The sequence below is a fragment of the Cyclopterus lumpus genome, chromosome 20 (assembly GCF_009769545.1).
Source record: "Cyclopterus lumpus isolate fCycLum1 chromosome 20, fCycLum1.pri, whole genome shotgun sequence".
Lineage (NCBI taxonomy): Eukaryota > Metazoa > Chordata > Actinopteri > Perciformes > Cyclopteridae > Cyclopterus > Cyclopterus lumpus.
Genome location: NC_046985.1, coordinates 7526506 through 7543772, shown reverse-complemented (window position 1 = coordinate 7543772; position 17267 = coordinate 7526506). Strand labels below are relative to the sequence as shown.

The window sequence follows — 17267 nt, the reverse complement described above, 5'->3', positions numbered from 1 at the left end:
AAACTTTGTAATATATTTAATTAAGTCAGTTGAAGTGAAACAATATACAACCAATTACTTGTTTTGAAATAGTACTATTAAAATAGTTCAAAGCCTCCTTTCATTAAACATTAGTGAGAACATTTTTATTAAGGCAAATGGTAAAATGTTGTGGCCACAGGATTTAATTACTTTACAGCTTGGCCTGTGCCTTCTTTAGTTGGTCCCTCAGTTCCAGATGAGCAATGGAGGAGAGGTGCACCTCATCTGGCCCATCAGCAATGCGTAGCGTCCGCACATATGAATACCTGAGGAAGCATGTCGTAATGCTGCATTAGGAAGGAAACTAGTTTAATGCATAATTTCACGTGGGGGGGGGGTACACTTACATCTGTGCTAGTGGGAAGTCTCCAGACACACCTGCACCGCCATAGACCTGGATCGCACAGTCCACCACCTTACACGCCATCCTGGCTGCTGCCACCTTGATCATAGCAATCTACAAAGATGACCAGCGGGAAAAAATATTGAAATACTGTTCCAGGATGTATGCAGGAATGATATATAGTATGTTGAAAAAAGTAATTGTATAATGTCCGCAAAAAAAAGTGAAAGAATGTCATTTAACTGTCTGCTTGGTAGTCTGCCATTATTCATTGCATTCTGAGGTCTAACCATAACTCACTGCAAACACTATACTATAACATGTATATACTATTGACATTTTGTATATACTATACCGAGTACGGAATGGGCAGCTGTACCTGTTTGCGAGCAGCCCGGCTGCCCTGAGTATCCAGGGCACGAGCAGCGTGCAGAGTCAGCAGGCGCGTTTGTTCTATCATGAGTCGGCACTCTGCAATCCAGTGAGCAACAACCTCCTACACACATAAGAGTGATAACACAACATGTCCACCAGGTGTCACTACAAGAAAGGAGCTCGATACGTACTCCAGGCCTTAACATTAAAGTTCGAGGAGTCTCTCGGGACAATGTTCACTTGCATGTTGGTACAACTTCTTTCCGAATGTGTGCCTGGAGGCCGCCCGCTGGCAGAGCAGCTCCAGAGCCAACTCGGCCAAACCAACAGCCCTCATGCAGTGGTGCAGCCGGCCCGGCCCCAGACGACCCTGGGCAATCTCAAACCCCCGGCCTTCACCTGGAAACAAACACACAATGGGACAGAGACCAGAGGAACAACGGAAAAAGAAACTAGGAATCATCCCAGAAGGGAAATGATAGCTCTCGCCTCGTGACCTCGTACGCGTAATTGTCCAAAGACAAAAGTGATGCTCAGGGATAACGCATTGCTGCGGTGCTGACTTCTAAGACCTATTGTGAGTAAACAAGTGTAAACAGGAACACACAGCGATACAGCGTCTTACCCAAAATAATGTTGTGGGTAGGCACACGCACGTTTTCAAAGTGCACTTCAAAGTGGCCGCCATGGATGGCATCTGAGCCCAGAAACAAGGGACAAAGCTGGTAAATTTGGTCAGGAAAGCTCAATTGTCATGTTTTTCGTGCAAAAACAAGTATTGTTGGAAAACGGGAACATATCAATTGAACATGAATGTGAAATGACAGACTTGATCCTACCGTCCTGTCCAAACACAGTGAGCGGTCTGACGAGCTGCACACCCGGTGTGTCCATAGGGACCAGGACCATACTGTGTTGGCCATGTCTAGAAACAAGTTGATAGGGAAAGCTTTAAAAGGGATGACAGTTTGACACAACTCTATTTTTATTATAATGATTATGATTTCAAAGTGTCAATTGCTGGTGAGAATCTGCCACTCTGATTTATTTTACTCTTTGCCAATAAGGTTATATCGTTATATTGCTGACAACAAGAACAACGTGTGTTATATGTCTTGGGTGTGGTTGTCTCTAGATTTTATTTATTTCTACATCTTAAATGCTTGTAACTGGCGAGCCTTAAATTTGTCAGCCACATGATTGGACAAGTGCCAACAAGATATATTTTTCTGTCATGAGCAAAACCTCTAGGCAGAAAGACAAGGCCGGTGACGGGTATAAAAATGCAAGTGCATGCTGGGAAGTAAACTCTGTCCCCAAACCAAAGTCCATTTCAATTATATTACTGGAACAAACAAAGTTAAATGGAAAGAAATAGCTTCTAAACTAAAGTGCAAAGCTACACCGATGAGCACAGAGTCATTGGAATGTAAAACCAAAAGAGTAACTTAATTGGTAGAAGTGGAATTTTGCGAACAAAAATCATACAAATATATGGTTAAAAACATGACATCTGAAGTACATGCCAATATTCTCCACCACATAACTGTTCTACAGACCTGGTTTTAACATCTTGAGATTTGCTCCTGCACATCACAATGGCCACTTTGCATTGGGGGTTGCCAGCACCTGCAGGGAACAGAAAGGCTGTGGCTCATTGCATCCATGTTGCGTTCATGTTTTCTTCATTGTCTCGACTCTGTTCCTTTAACCCTTCCGTTGCCCGGGTCGGGCCGCTGACTGGGAAGTGCCAAACGTGAATGGAGCTGGAGACGGATTGATGGCGCGAGAACGGCCCGTTGAGACAGCCACTGGTGATTTACATTTCCTTAGTCGGATTCTTTCACTTTCAGCAGCGGTTCGTTTGTCAATTTTTTTGTTTTGGCCGTAGAGCTCATGACATCTCTTTTTCCATTTTAGTTGGACCTGGATGAAATGTTTCTTTATGGAAGCAAAAATCTAGATATATTCCAGATATCTGAAGTGCACAGAGTGATGACCAAATGCAGAATAGTTTGGAATTTCCACAACTGGGAGTCCACTTCCAGAAAAGCGGTCTCCAATGTGGCCGTGGGTCCCTAAGGCACAGACCGGTGACTGATGGCCTTCCTGTTTATATATCTGCCAAAGTGGTAAAACTGTCCCCTAAGGTCAGAACATATGGACACCAGACCGCAACAGACAAGACATCACTAGTGTAGAACCACAGCATGAGTTCATCTGAACACTTCAACAAACACAATCCGACAGATGTTTAGTCTTTAAACTCAGTCTCTGATTACAGACACTTAAACATTTAACATTTTAACTCAAAAAACAAATCTAGGAGAGCACGTTTTCCTCTGAACCCTTACACAAGTCCCATGGTCCATCATATAAGGTGATCCTGCTGTCATGTGACAGCCATGCCCACACACGTCCCGCCACCACTGGAATGAAACTAAACCTCCCAGCCCAGTAATCTCTCCTCCGGAGAATGCGACAAAGTTTTTTGAAAATGGTACACGACAATATTAAATAGTTCTAAAGCGAATACATTTTACTTCCCCCAAAAAATATCCAACTACATTTTTTACATTTATCCATATAGATATAGAAGTGAGAGATTAAAAACAGTAGTTATCAGTAAAAAAACAAGAAAAAAAAACAAAAGAACAGTAAACCAAACTACTGAAGTTCCAGTCAATAATTTAAAAGTTAAAATAATCTAAAGTAGAACGGTAAAGTCATCGGGATGTGTGCTAATGTGAGTGAGGTTGGTGAACGATATACACAACAACAAAACAATAATGACTGCATTTCAGCAAACCTTGTATTGAAATGGAACAAACATTTAGATCCACATGGGATGTTATTATATATTCTCCTTTCAGTCTTTTCTCAGAGACATAAACAAAAGGGGCAGCCGGCACGGCACTCCAGAGAGCAAGAGATTGAAAAACGGATTTTCTTTGCACAGTACAGCAAACCTAGATACTGAGGACCTTTTGTTTATCCTGCATCATAAAACAAACAAACAGTCTTAAAGTCACACACATGCACGGAGCGCTATGTGGGGAGGAGAGGCAGGGAAGGGGCGGGCTGAGGGGAACAGATCGGTCCTCCAGTCCTGTGGTGCATACAACCGTTTCCTCAGGATACTTAATAACTGTGTGTGTGTGTGAGATTAAAAAAAAGAGGATACATGCAACTTTATAACCCCATAAAAAGGAACAGACAAGGTAAGAACATATTTTCAATTGTATTCAATATTCTTAACTACAATTCAAGCAAGACAAGAAACGAGAAGAGGACAAGAAACTGGCTACATTTTACATTTAATTATTGCAGCGTGACACGCATTGAAAAGAAGTGTGCCTTGTTTGACACGTGCTGCACATTTACTGGTTCACTTTAGTGTCAACAGTCAAAGTCCTGGTCAGGAAATGTTATGGTATTATTATAACAGTCAGGTAATGATAATAAGCTGCAGTCCATTTTAACATTATTATTAGAGCTCCTGTTAGTGTAGTTCATACCACAGTTTCAGGATAAAAAAAAAAACCTTCTGCCTGTGATTGTTTACATAAAATGAATGAAATGTGTGTGATACAAATGTAAATAAAATATGTCCCCACATCACCAAAGTAAAGAAAAAGAAGAAAACTCCCAAACTGACTGAGAGGCGTTTTAAAACATAGAAAAAATACTTTTGTTTGATTTTCTTAGTTAGTATTTAAAGTTCAAGTTTTCTGATGTTATAAAAGTTATTATACATCAGTAATGTTTGTACAGCAGTAAAACAAGCATATATTTCCAATTATGACCAGTTACAAATTGTTTGGCCTTCTAACTAGATTATGGTTGCTCTATTTATCTTGTGGAGACCAAATAATCCAAACAACTATATTAAAAATAAAAAAAGTGAATGGTTCAAACATCACGCTGCTCTTACATATGTAAGAAGAGCAGCAGAATACTTGACATACTTCAGAATGCTCCAAAGAACATCTGGTTCAGTAACTCCTGCTCCGCCCAAACAGGAGATATCTCATATCACAAACCGGGATACTTTTCATAAAGCGACTGTTGTAGTATAATTTGCCAATATTATCCTAGGAAGCAAAATATACCATGCATAATATACTAGTCTTAAACCAGGAATATATCAGTAATGCAATGACTTTTGAAGTTCAGTACCCTGAATAAATACAAAGTATATATTCATATCTGTGTAAACAATGTGAGGGGAATACTTCCAACCAAGTTTGATAAAAGTGTAGATTATTATAATAATGGTGTTCCTCAAGACACTTGTCCAAGCAGCAGAGATTATCTGTTTTTAATCAGTGAGTCCACACCCACACCCACACACACACACACACACAGTAAGTCTCACTTCAATGGGATGTCTTAAACCAGCACATACCAGTAAAAGCAACTGGTCTGTAGATCCCCAAGTACTCAACAGAATACAGGCTAATTAAATTAAAAAAGCAGTCCCAAGTGTCTTGCCCGTTTTTTATGTTCACTGGAATTTTACGAGCCCGCTACAGTTCAGACTGACATGCCGTAAGAAATTAGGGAAACCATGCAGGAGAGCCTCCTTTCATGTAGAATAAAGAAAACTCCCTTTTCCTGTTGCGGATGAAAAGCAGCGTGTGGTTTACCAATGTAATCTGCTCTTGTTGCATTAAATAACACACTAATTACACTTGCATGTCATGGATTGATCAAACAGCCCATATTACACAACATATCCAAAAAAAAAAAAAAAAAAAAGGGGAAAGTGAAATATTTTCCACATTTAAAAAAGAAAAGAAAAGATAAATAAATGCTTCCCTTAAAATGTACTTTTTTATTTTTTCTGGACAGCAAAAAAATGGAAAATTACGATTATGACGACGAGGACTCCAGCTACAATGACAGTTATGAGTACAGTGACGAACACAGTGTTTGTGGCAAGGAGGCGGTGCGCTTTTTTGGCAGCGTCTTCCTCCCGGTCATCTACACCTTGGCTCTGGTGGTGGGCCTGGCTGGAAATGCCCTGGTAGTGGCGGTCTACGCATCAAGGCTGCGACTACGAACCCTCACGGACGTGTGCATCCTGAACCTCGCCATTTCGGACCTGATGCTCCTCTTCACGCTGCCTTTTTGGGCAGCCGACGCCGTTCATGGTTGGAGGTTGGGTGTGGTAGCCTGCAAGCTCACCTCCTTCCTCTACAGTACCAACTTCAGCTGTGGCATGCTGCTGCTGGCGTGCATCAGTGTGGACCGCTACCGCGCTGTCACCCACAATTCTGCAGGCAGGACTGGAACGGGTACCCGGGTAAGGATCCAGTGGATCCTGGTGTGTGTGCTGTTGTGGTCTGTTGCAAGCTTCCTTGGCCTTCCCGAACTCATATTTTGCATCATGAAGCAATCCCATCATGGGATGGTCTGTAGGGCTAGCTACCCGGCCAGCATGGCCCGACCTGTAAAGGCTGCCCTGGAGCTGATGGAGGTGACCTTGAGATTCTTGCTCCCTTTCTTGGTCATGACGGTGTGCTACTGCTTGGTGGGGCGGATACTGAGCCGGGCAGCTGGGGTGCGGAGAGCTCGAAGGTGGCGTGCCCTGCGTGTCCTGCTGGCTGTGGTGGCAGTCTTCTTGCTCACGCAGCTGCCCTACAACGTGGTCAAGCTGATCCGAGCGATGGACATCATGTACGGCCTCGTGACCGACTGTGGCGTCAGCAGGGGCCTGGATCGAGCTGTCCAAGTGACAGAGAGCCTGGCGCTGGTCCACACCTGCATCAACCCCCTCCTCTATGCCTTCATCGGGTCGTCCTTCAGGGGACACGTCCTCAAGGCTGCCAAGCGCCTTGGACAGCGCCTTGGGAGACACCTGAGACATGTCAGCGAGGAGCCGGTGGAGATTCCACTCAACACGTGCACTCAAACGCAGTCCCAGTCTGGCTCAGGAGAACAAGCCACCAGCAACTTCACTATTTAAGACTCAAACTGTGTCCATTTCTCTATAAGCACCTATACAAAATTGTATATCTATGTAAATATGTTAACACGTTTAGTATCATAAGAGATAGACGTCAAAAAAACATATTTGTATTGTTAATAAATATGCACAGTTTATAAGCACTGTCATTTTGTATAAATTACGTATTTTGTTAAATAAAAGAAACATTTTCAGTGACACGCATCTACCAATATCTGTTGCAATGAAATACAGCCGTACATCTCCGGTCAAGTCAAATTCAACCCCATCGTCTGCGCTGCCTCACATGAGATCATCTGTGTCGCATTGTGTGACTTCCTGGGGCTTTGGGTTGGGATGCACAGTGGGTAACCCATTAAGTTGAAAAACATTTAGAACAAAGAGAACCGCAAACAGCAGGACCCCTGCATGTCATTAAACTGGAAACAGGAAACAAAGCTTTAAGTCTGAGTGGCGTTTCTATCTGCTCATCTTTATTACTTAAATAATATGAGCTTGAACGAGCAAATGGTTTGCGGTGGAGTGCTGTCCCCCGTTCTATGTAATGACTTATCATTTTAGGAGGTATTTAAACACTCTCCTTAGACGACCCTTGTAATTACTCAATCATATATCATTAAGCTCAAGCTGAGCCCAATGCATTCACTGCGTCTCATGTCGGGTCACATGGGATGGCCACAGTCTCAAGCCAGATTACTGGAGTGAAGGCATAGAGGGCTCAGCTAAATGTTGCAAAACCTCCAGACCAGATCGACCATAGAGCTCTTTAGAGCTAAAAACATGTTCATTGTTTATCATTCTTTCCATCTGCAGCACATAGTTAGTCATCCTCTATCAACTGTAATGACATACAGCTTGGGAACTGAACTTTAACAAACTGGTGAGTTTGTTTGGAGACTATTGAAACTTTTGGCCCAATGTGGTCTGTCTAGAGTGGACTCTAGGCAGAGGAATAACTGGGACCCCAGGCCCAGAAAGTGTTGAGTTGGATGTCACATGAGTCACCCGTAAACTCTGCATTTCATATGAATGTATGATGGTTTGACCCAGATGAACGTCAAGGCTTTTCTTAAACAGTAAATGACCAGGTAATTATTACATGTACACATTATGAACTACAACACCAAATCATATGATTGTTTAACTAAACCCAAATTGTATTGACTTGTATGCCATTCCACTAGCAACTACTGAACACACTGTTAAACATGTGTCCAGCATATGTGCTTGTGTAAGAGTGTATGCAAATACAAACGCCTATTGCCTAAAGATAAAAGACGGCAGGTCTGGGAATCATTTGTGAACATTATCATGCGCACGGGACAGTCTGTATAGCTTCCACACCACAGAGCTGCCATAGCAACATCTACAGCGGAGACCCTCCCATCTAGCTATTTAGAGTTTGCCACAGACAACTTTAGAGAAAAAGTAGTAGTATACAAGTGGATCGGTAAATATGGGCCATGTAAAATTATCAGAATGAAATACAGCATACAAACCAAAAGGTGAGAAGTCTTAACTTCCCGTTTCTCCAAGGGAAAAGATACTGTACAAATATAAATAAAATGCACAAAACCCTCCATTTTCCACTCTTGAATAATATGGTTTGCCACATAATCCGCCGCAGGTCACACAAGCCTGAACTGGCCATCAACAGATCAGCATACTTTCCGAACAAGAGAGAATTCCGTGCAGACAAAAACAACCGGCCACTGTTTTCCTTTTAAGTGGGATTCAAAAGCTAACACCACATCTGTGTCGGAGGAAACATCTGGAATATCTTTCAATTCAAATGGATTTAGGAGGCGAACGATAAACATCTAAAAACACTAATGATAATGTTGGATATTTTGGGTGATAACTGTCTCTTTTTACGAAATTCTTATTAGTGACTATATTTGCAGAGCTCCCTACGTCAAATTATGTAGCAACAGTAACAGGATAAGATGAACCAAACCCAGTTAAAGAGCCAACGAGAAGCGAAGAAGATGCGTTATAAAACCAGAAGAACAGTGACTCACACACGAGTCATCAATTAGTCTGAGTCAGAATCAACACATACGTACAATGTGTGTGTGTGTGTGTGTGTGTGTGTGTGTGTGTGTGTGTGTGTGTGTGTGTGTGTGTGTGTGTGTGTGTATATATATATATATATATATATATATATATATATATATATATATAGTTATTTTCAGGGCATTTAGCCATCTTGTTCACCATGAATCCTTTACAATGAATAATTAGAGGTAAATGCTGAACTTTTGTCCACACACTAAGTGTGTTGTTAGTGGAATCTGTAACATTTACTGGTCCAATCGGCTGGCAACCCAAAGCTGCTCGGACACATATTTTCCAGAATGAAGTTGGGTCCAAGATTCTCTTACTTACTTGTTAAAGGAGGCTGTCTTAGAGCAAAGTCATCTGCCCTATGTTGTTCTCCACATGTTTGCAGTTTGGGACGGACATAAAATTACTCCTTGATGTTTATTGAGTCTTAAGCCCTCTAATGGTGTTTTCAGTTCTAAATGGAACTAAAGTGTTTTTAGTGGAATAACAGTTATTTTCTTTTAGAACCAATGGAAATAAAATGTACATACCACTGGTCCACCATTTCTTGCCGTTTATGACGAAGTTGTCTTCATCCCTGCAAAGGGTGCACTCCATGTTGGTTGCATCACTGGAGGCCACATCAGGCTCTGGGGACGGTACCACAGGTCAGCTTAAACTCCCAACATACACATTTTACACCAAATAAAAGTCATTCCTAATGAGACTTAGACCAACAGCTTTTGCTTTACGTTCCATCTTTTTCAAAATTCAAACCACAGAGAGAGCGCTTAAAAACAACTCACACCATTTTCATACTTAAACAGCAGATAACTTAAAGTCACAAGTCGTAATTGTTTATCACCAAATCGACCAAACCTTAGACAAAAAAGCATCCCCGAAACACTACGAATCACCATCTGTGTTTACCAAAAACCATGAGGAGTTTCACACCCACTGATCACCATTGGCAACAGCATGCTGCGGTTTCCAAGCAGAGTGGAAAGCAAGAGGATAAATTACTCATACATGAGCTTGTGTATGCTGTTGGCATGTAGAATTTCCAAACGAAGAAACTGCGCTGCCTGTCTCATTCAAGACCAGAACATCACTGGAAAAATAAACTCTACACAAAGTGAATTATTTCCCACCTCTAAATAACATTCCTTACATGTTCACCACTCATTTCTCCACTGACTCTACAGAATATAGTGTGTGTTCCTTGTTCGGCCTCTTTAAACAACAGTGGAACTCTGTAAGTGATGCAGGAGGGGACGGATGGTCGTGGAAATACCTGTCATACAGAAGCAGGAGCGAATCTCTCCTTTGAGCAGAGGCTCCAGCCATTTACTCTTCTGCTCCTCACTGCCAAACATGTGGAGCACCTCCATGTTTCCCGTGTCTGCAGAGAAACATCATAACACACGCCGTCTGTCTTCCCGGGTATTATGAGCTGCATTTTAATATGCTCTTTAGGACTGAAATCATTCGATTTTACATAATCATTTTTTTTTAAAACCGAGTGAAGAAATCACAAGAAGGCATTGTTGTTATGATATAAAGAAGACTAAAAGGTTGACATATGGAGAGGATTTCTCTTGACTACAGAGGATGTTATGCAGAACACGAGATTCTAGAGAAAATGCAGTGAAAGGTGTACTGTAATTATAGTCCATGGCTTCCAAATGATCTAAACATCTGACCACATGTAGGATGTGTTACCAGGAGCCTGGCAGTTGAAGACTTCAGGGGCAAAGAGGCAGCGTCCAGTTTCCTCTGCAATGTAGGCATAGTCCAACTGACTGAGGCCGCTGACCGCAGGCAGGAACAGGTTCCACAGCCCCGCCTCCCTCGCTTTCACCTGGAGACATAGGGACATGTGTTCACAATGTTGGCTACTTTATGTTCTTCATAAATAAAGCTGGATTCAGCGTAACTGTGAACATGCGTTTCTATTTGAGGACACGGAGCTAGGAACCCTGACACAAAAGTCACACAGTAGAATATGTTCTCTGACTCATAACAATGTCAATCTGTCTGTATACAAAGTAATGAACCCTCCCATACCTCGAGCAATTTTCTCATAACAAAAAACGAGAAAGAAAGCAGACGTTCTCTTCTCTCTGGGTTTTACTGGTAGCTGCATACACAAGTTCAAGGTTGAGATACTAGTTTGCTCCTTGTCTTCTCTCAGCGGGACAAAATATAAGAACTCTATTATATTAATGCAAGCAAATGTTCTTCAGCCGACAGTCATTAAGCAAGAGTCTGCTCATTAAAACGATAAGCTGACAGCACATTATTACAGCATTTAGTTGTTAAATCCCAATGTTTTCCACTACAGTGTTTATGCATGCGCAAACTGCTGATGACAAGCAGGGCTTGCACAGATACAAAAAATATATATAAATTGTATAATTGAAACAGTTAATGATGTATTGCAGGATCGGGCTGACTCAGAAGGGAGGAGACAAGCTTTGAATAAACTTGGCCCTTCAACCTGCTGGATTGATATTGAAGAAACACCTCTTGGAGTTGTTCTATTGAGATGCATTCTTTGTTCTCTAACCCATGTGATTTTATTGTGTGTAATAACTGCATCGTTATCTGATGTTCGTTGGCATCGTGTCTGTATTTGTAGTGGTAACTTGTACAGGTCTCTGTTTTTTTACACACCTTTAGATCCTGTATTACACTGGGGGGGTGCCACCTCTGTGCAGACTGAGCGTGTTTGGAGTAGTACTCTGCAACTTCCTGGGAAAAAAACCACAACACACTTTATTGCCTAACTTGATCCATTTCCATTGGGCTCTAATGTCACTTCTGCACTCTCTTCATCAGCGGTCCCATTAAAAAAAAAGGAATTCTGAAACTTAATGTAGTATGTCCACAGAAAAAACAAATCTCCACGCCCACTGCTCACAGAAATAAAAGCTGAACAATTCAGATTGTTATGATGCCCAGCCAATGGTGTTAATTATGCTTGCATGCAATAAAATTCATGTAATCAATAGACTCCTTGTTCTCTCGTTCCAATAAATGAATCCTGATTGCATGAATGAACTGGTATGCGGTCAAATCCTTTCATCCATCCATCCATTATCACCCGCTTATCCGGGGTCGGGTCGCGGTGTCGCGGCTGAGCCCGGCCACCCTACGGAGGAAGCTCATTTCGGCCGCTTGTATCCGAGATCTCGTTCTTTCGGTCACGACCCAGAGTTCGTGACCATAGGTGAGGGTTGGAACGTAGACCGACCAGTAAATGGAGAGCTTTGCCTTCCGGCTCAGCTCCACCAAGACGGACCGGTACAGCGCCTGTTTTACTGCTGCAGCCGCACCGATCCGCCTGTCGATCTCTCGCTCCACCTTACCCTCACTCGTGAACAAGACCCCGAGATACTTGAACAGCCTGGGGTAGACCCTGCTTTCCCTTCCTGAGCCGTCGGATGGTTTGCCAGAACTTCCTTGAGGCCAACCGAAAGTCCTTCTCCATGGCCTCCCCGAACTCCTCCCATGCCCGAGTTTTAGCCTCCGCGACCATCGCCGCTGCAGCCCTTCTGGCCCGCCGGTACCCGTCAGCTGCTTCAGGAGACCCCTGGGCCAGCCAGGCCCGAAAAGGCCTCCTTCTTCAGTTTGACGGCTTCCCTCACCCCCGGTGTCCACCACCGGGTTCTCGGGTTGCCGCCACGACAGGCACCGATGACCTTCCGGCCACAGCCCCGAGCAGCCGCGTCCACAATAGAGGCTTTGAACAAGGTCCACTCGGATTCCATGTCCCCAGCCTCCGTCTGGATTTGTGAGAAGTTCTTCCGGAGGTGGGAGTTGAAGACCTCCCGGACAGGATCCTCTGCCAGACGTTCCCAGTTCACCCTCACTACACCTTTGGGCTTGCCAGGTCTTTCTAGCCGAGTCCCTCGCCATCTGATCCAACTCACCACCAGGTGGTGATCAGTTGACAGCTCTGCTCCTCTCTTCACCCGAGTGTCCAAGACATACGGCCGCAGATCAGATGATACGATTACAAAGTCGATCATTGATCTCCGGCCTAAGGTGTTCTGGTACCAGGTACACTTATGAGCCACCTTATGTTCGAACATGGTGTTCGTTATGGACAAACTGTGGCTAGCACAGAAGTCCAACAACAAAACACCATTCGGGTTCAGATCGGGCAAGCCGTTCCTCCCAATCACGCCCGCCAGGTTTCTCTGTCATTGCCCACGTGAGCGTTGAAGTCTCCCAGGAGAACTATGGAGTCGGCAGGCGGCGCCCTTTCCAGGACCCCTCCCACCGACTCCAAGAAGGCCAGATACTCCGAAACGCTGTTCGGTGCATAAGCACAAACAACATTCAGAGCCTTACTCCCCGCAACCCGTAGGCGCAGGGAGGCGACCCTCTCGTTCCCCGGGGAAAACTCCAACACAGCGGCACTCAGGCGGGGGCTCGTGAGTCTCCCCACTCCCGCCCGGCGCCTCTCACCCTGGGCAACTCCAGAAAAGGACAAAGTCCAACCCTTCTCCAGGAGCTTGGTTCCAGAGCCCATGCTGTGCGTGGAGGTGAGCCCAACTATATCTAGCTGGTACCGCTCCACCTCCTGCACCAGCTCCGGCTCTTTCTCCGCTAGCGAGGTGACGTTCCACGTCCCTAGAGCTAGTCTATGCCGCCAGCGATCGGCGCGCCCAGGTCTCCCGCCTGGCCCGCCGCCCGGTCTACATAGCACCCGACCCCGATAATTCTCCCTGCGGGTGGTGGGTCCACAGGGTGACTGCTGCCCCATGGGCGAAAGCCCGGCCACCAGACGCTCGCCGACGAGCTCCCCTCCTGGGTCTGGCTCCGGGAGGGTGCCCCGGTTTCCCCTGTCCGGGCAAGGTAGCTTCAGTCCGTGGGCTGCTTATCATCAGGGTTTATTGAATTAAATCCTTTCATGTGAAAGTTAAAGATTCATCTGGGCAAACACATCTCTCTTCTGTTCTTGGCACTGACCTCCTGAGCAGGAAGCACGTATTGTCTCATGAAGTCTTTGACCTGCTGCAGAACAGCCTGACCTCTGGCCGTCTGCAGGAACAGGCTATCTCCTGCTGGACCCGTGTCAGACCTGGCAAGGAACACATCTCACACGTTAAAAAGGCCACAGGTAACATCGAAAATAGCAGCTCCAAAAATCCAATTGTTGCTAATTTTAATTTAGTCAGCAGGTGGAATAAATCTTTTTTTCTGAGTTTTCTGTTGTAGGCCGGAGGACAGGACTCTCTTCTTTGGATGATATCAAACTATATTACTGCTTTTATTAGCACATGAATGCATTTTACTAAAAGAATAGTGCCTCGTAAAAGAATCGACTTCCATCTCAGTGGGTGTCTGACTCTGTGACAGCATACGGATAAAGTTACACCAGAAAATGCGATGAGTCAGGTTTTCTTTCACGGCACACACCCAACACAAACTTCTCGTATAATTTGAAAAGAATTGTTCAGTCACTGTATTGGTACATTGAAACACATGTAAAAAAAACAACCACAAGCATCGTCTTACACAACTCTAGAAGTCAACATACCTCTGTGCAAGCTGCAAGGCAACCTTAGCCAAGGGCTCCACACACTGGCCGAACTGTGCTGCATTGGGAGCACTGGCATTACCCAGTAGGTGGCGTGCATAGATCCCCTGATAGGAAGGTAAATAAAGGAGAGTGATTCATCTAGGTCCAGGTTCACTAATATCCCTATGTAGTTAAGGAGACAATACCAATCCATTATGAAACATTTGAAGAACCCCAACAAAGTAACAGTACAGTTAGAATTGCACTTAATGTTTTTGTGTATGTAATATACTTAAATGTTTGTATAACTACATATCTATACATTTAAAAAAAGAATCAAATTGGGATAAATTTGAGTTGAACTTTGGATACAAATTGGAACAAACCTGTGCAATTCCTGCCATTTTAAAAACAGACAGGGCCAGGTAGAAATTCAACTGTGGCAAAGCAGACGGGATCCCCCGGACCCGGCAGTAAATGGAAATCAGGTCTTCCACAGTTGGGATACCTGCTCATTGGTTGGAGGGACAAGGGGGCAGAGAAGCCAAAACAATGTGTGGAACAGATACTATATCTATGCATGTGTACTTTTACAGAAAGATGTTGAAGCACAGTATGTCCATCTTTTTGAGCAATGTTCTGCATTGGTTGCTACCTTGTATTCCTTTTAAACTGCCCATTGTGCTGGTGATGTTGATGCTTGTAGGCCAGTAGTAAGGCATGAGGAAATAGGCCAGGTCTGCCAAGGGCTGCCCAGTGGTAGACAGCTCCCAGTCCAAGACTGCCATCACACGTGCCTAATGACATCAAATGCACTTAGGAAAGCATTACAGTCACTTGAAGCAGATAGGCAGGAATAATGGTTTCAGAAGATGTACCTCTCTTGGATGGATTATCAAGTTGTCCAATCGGAAATCTCCATGCACAAGCGTGACCTCGTCGTCAGTGGCTGGCAAATTATTCATCAACCAATCAGACAGTTCATTCATGGCTGGAATGTCTCTGGTGGCTGCTGCGGTGTACTGCTTAGTCCAGGTGGACACCTTTTGAGATGGAAAGACACTTTTGAGCATCACAACTCTATCTGCTTTTTTTTCCCCAAAGAAGAACGATCTTGATTAGATGAGTACTCACTTGTCTCTTGCAGTAACCTGATCCTTTCCCATATCCTTCAAGGTTCAGTGATGCCAGGTCCAGTGAGTGTAGCTTTGCCAACGTTTCCACTGCAGCCACATAGAGCGCTGCTCTCTCTGCTGCACTCACTCCAGGGAGACGAAGATCCCTGAATATACGCCCCTGTTCAATATACATGGATGAGCAAGCATATATTTTCATCAGGGGACCACTATAAGATGGTAAAGTATGTATTTAGAAGCCTGGGCCTCAAATGGGTATGTCAAGTCAGCGTGCGTCAGCGAACGCTGGCGAGTCCAAATTTTATCATTAGAATATAGAGCAAAGGTTATTCAAAACAGCAATAAACATATTGTATGCAGCGATACTTTGAAATGTGGTCTCTGTAGCACAAACCTACCCTCACATGCTCCATCAAGTAGAATTCTGTTCCAATGATTTCAGCATCAGTGCAGTGCAAGAGAGGCTGAGGTACAGGGAATCCAGCTGAGAACAGGGCCTTCTGCACCCGATACTCCCTGTCCACCTATAAATAAAGTCACAAAGGTCCACCATTCCTCACAAAAACATCACCCACTGTAGGAGATATTATCATGACATTTTACCACACGACCCAAATCATTTCATAAGATACTGATATGCAAGTGCAAATCTATAGGAAGCTTTTAGGGGGGACAACGATGTACTTTTGAATTATTATAAAAGAAATGCAGACAACATTCAGTTAGTAAACTTCCAATTCATTATTTCCCCAAAAATGTTTGCTTAACCAACAGAGTGTTACGGTCAGTGAACAACAGGTCAGCTGAACATGCAACAAAAAGTGAAACTTGTGAACTGACAAGCACACCAATAAATATGGGGAATGACATTAAGAGAAGTAAAACATTTTGAAATTTAAAATATAGAACGATTTCTAGCAGTTTAAGGTATAAACACATTTATACCTAAACTAAAGTAGAGTGTTATAATATAAAACTATATAAAAGTAAAGGAATCTGTCTCAATTTTGCCTGTAATTACTTCCAAATGATATACTGTATTTATTTCCAGGAAACCTTGTGCTTAAAAGTGCTTTTAAAAAAGTGTTGGGCAATTGTGTATTTATTTGTTTTCCACAAGCAACTTCTGTCAATAACAGCACATGCAGCCACATTAAGACAGTGAAGGATACAGAAAGGCTCCAGAAAACGTACACATGCACCTTGTGATCGCTCCTTGTTGTTATTGAGCAAAGATACTCGTGAGTCAACCCTTACCTTGTGAGCTCCTGGAAGCAGCTCGCCTGGAGGTTTCTTCCTGAGAACATAGCTGTCTGAGGGGGTTTGAACGAGGAAGGTCGGGTTCGACTGACCAGCGCTGGAAAGACAACAGGAAGCTGTTAGCGTGTTCAGAGTCACCTTAACAGGACTGTTACAAACCAGCGACATGTATCTTAGTGATGTTGTAACGTTACCTATACTGTCGGACAGTGAGCGTGTCATTGTTCGACACGGTCTGTGACTTGACAGAGAGATATTTTTGCAGTCTGCCAACACTGAACTTGTGTTGCTGTCGAACAGACGTTGTCAGCTCCTCCATGGCTCAGCTAACGAGTGGGTCAATCATTTCCCAGGTGCGTTCGTTGAGTTAACTTTCGCATTGTTGATAATGGTGGTCGGACCGTTTACGTCTGCGCACACCGACGTGATATCCTCAAAAAGTATTGGCATCTCACAAATATTCAGCAGTTTAAAAAACTTCAGATGGACATAAATAATTTAACAGCCAGTCCACGTCTTCTTAGAATGTTGGAATAATTAACTAATAATGTAGGAACAGAGTGAGACGTTCGCAACGTTACC

At 43.7% G+C, this 17267-nt stretch overlaps 2 protein-coding genes across 2 annotated transcripts; one reads left to right on the top strand and one right to left on the bottom strand.

Annotated features, from left to right (window-relative positions):
• Position 1: 1 nt before the first annotated feature.
• acad11 (acyl-CoA dehydrogenase family, member 11) lies at positions 2–17258 on the bottom strand. The gene is made up of 20 exons (XM_034560270.1): positions 16880–17258; positions 16683–16782; positions 15824–15949; positions 15424–15585; positions 15168–15332; positions 14945–15086; positions 14676–14797; positions 14308–14414; positions 13737–13848; positions 11433–11510; positions 10479–10617; positions 10051–10158; positions 9308–9406; positions 2299–2368; positions 1579–1664; positions 1365–1436; positions 984–1138; positions 744–860; positions 369–478; positions 2–287 (listed from the first exon to the last, which is right to left on the bottom strand). The coding sequence occupies exons 1-20, from the start codon at positions 17002–17004 to the stop codon at positions 173–175; spliced, it is 2310 nt and encodes a 769-aa protein (XP_034416161.1). The 5' UTR covers positions 17005–17258; the 3' UTR covers positions 2–172.
• On the top strand, positions 3800–6847 carry ackr4b (atypical chemokine receptor 4b). The gene is made up of 2 exons (XM_034560275.1): positions 3800–3960; positions 5594–6847. The coding sequence occupies exon 2, from the start codon at positions 5601–5603 to the stop codon at positions 6708–6710; it is 1110 nt and encodes a 369-aa protein (XP_034416166.1). The 5' UTR covers positions 3800–3960; positions 5594–5600; the 3' UTR covers positions 6711–6847.
• Positions 17259–17267: the final 9 nt, after the last annotated feature.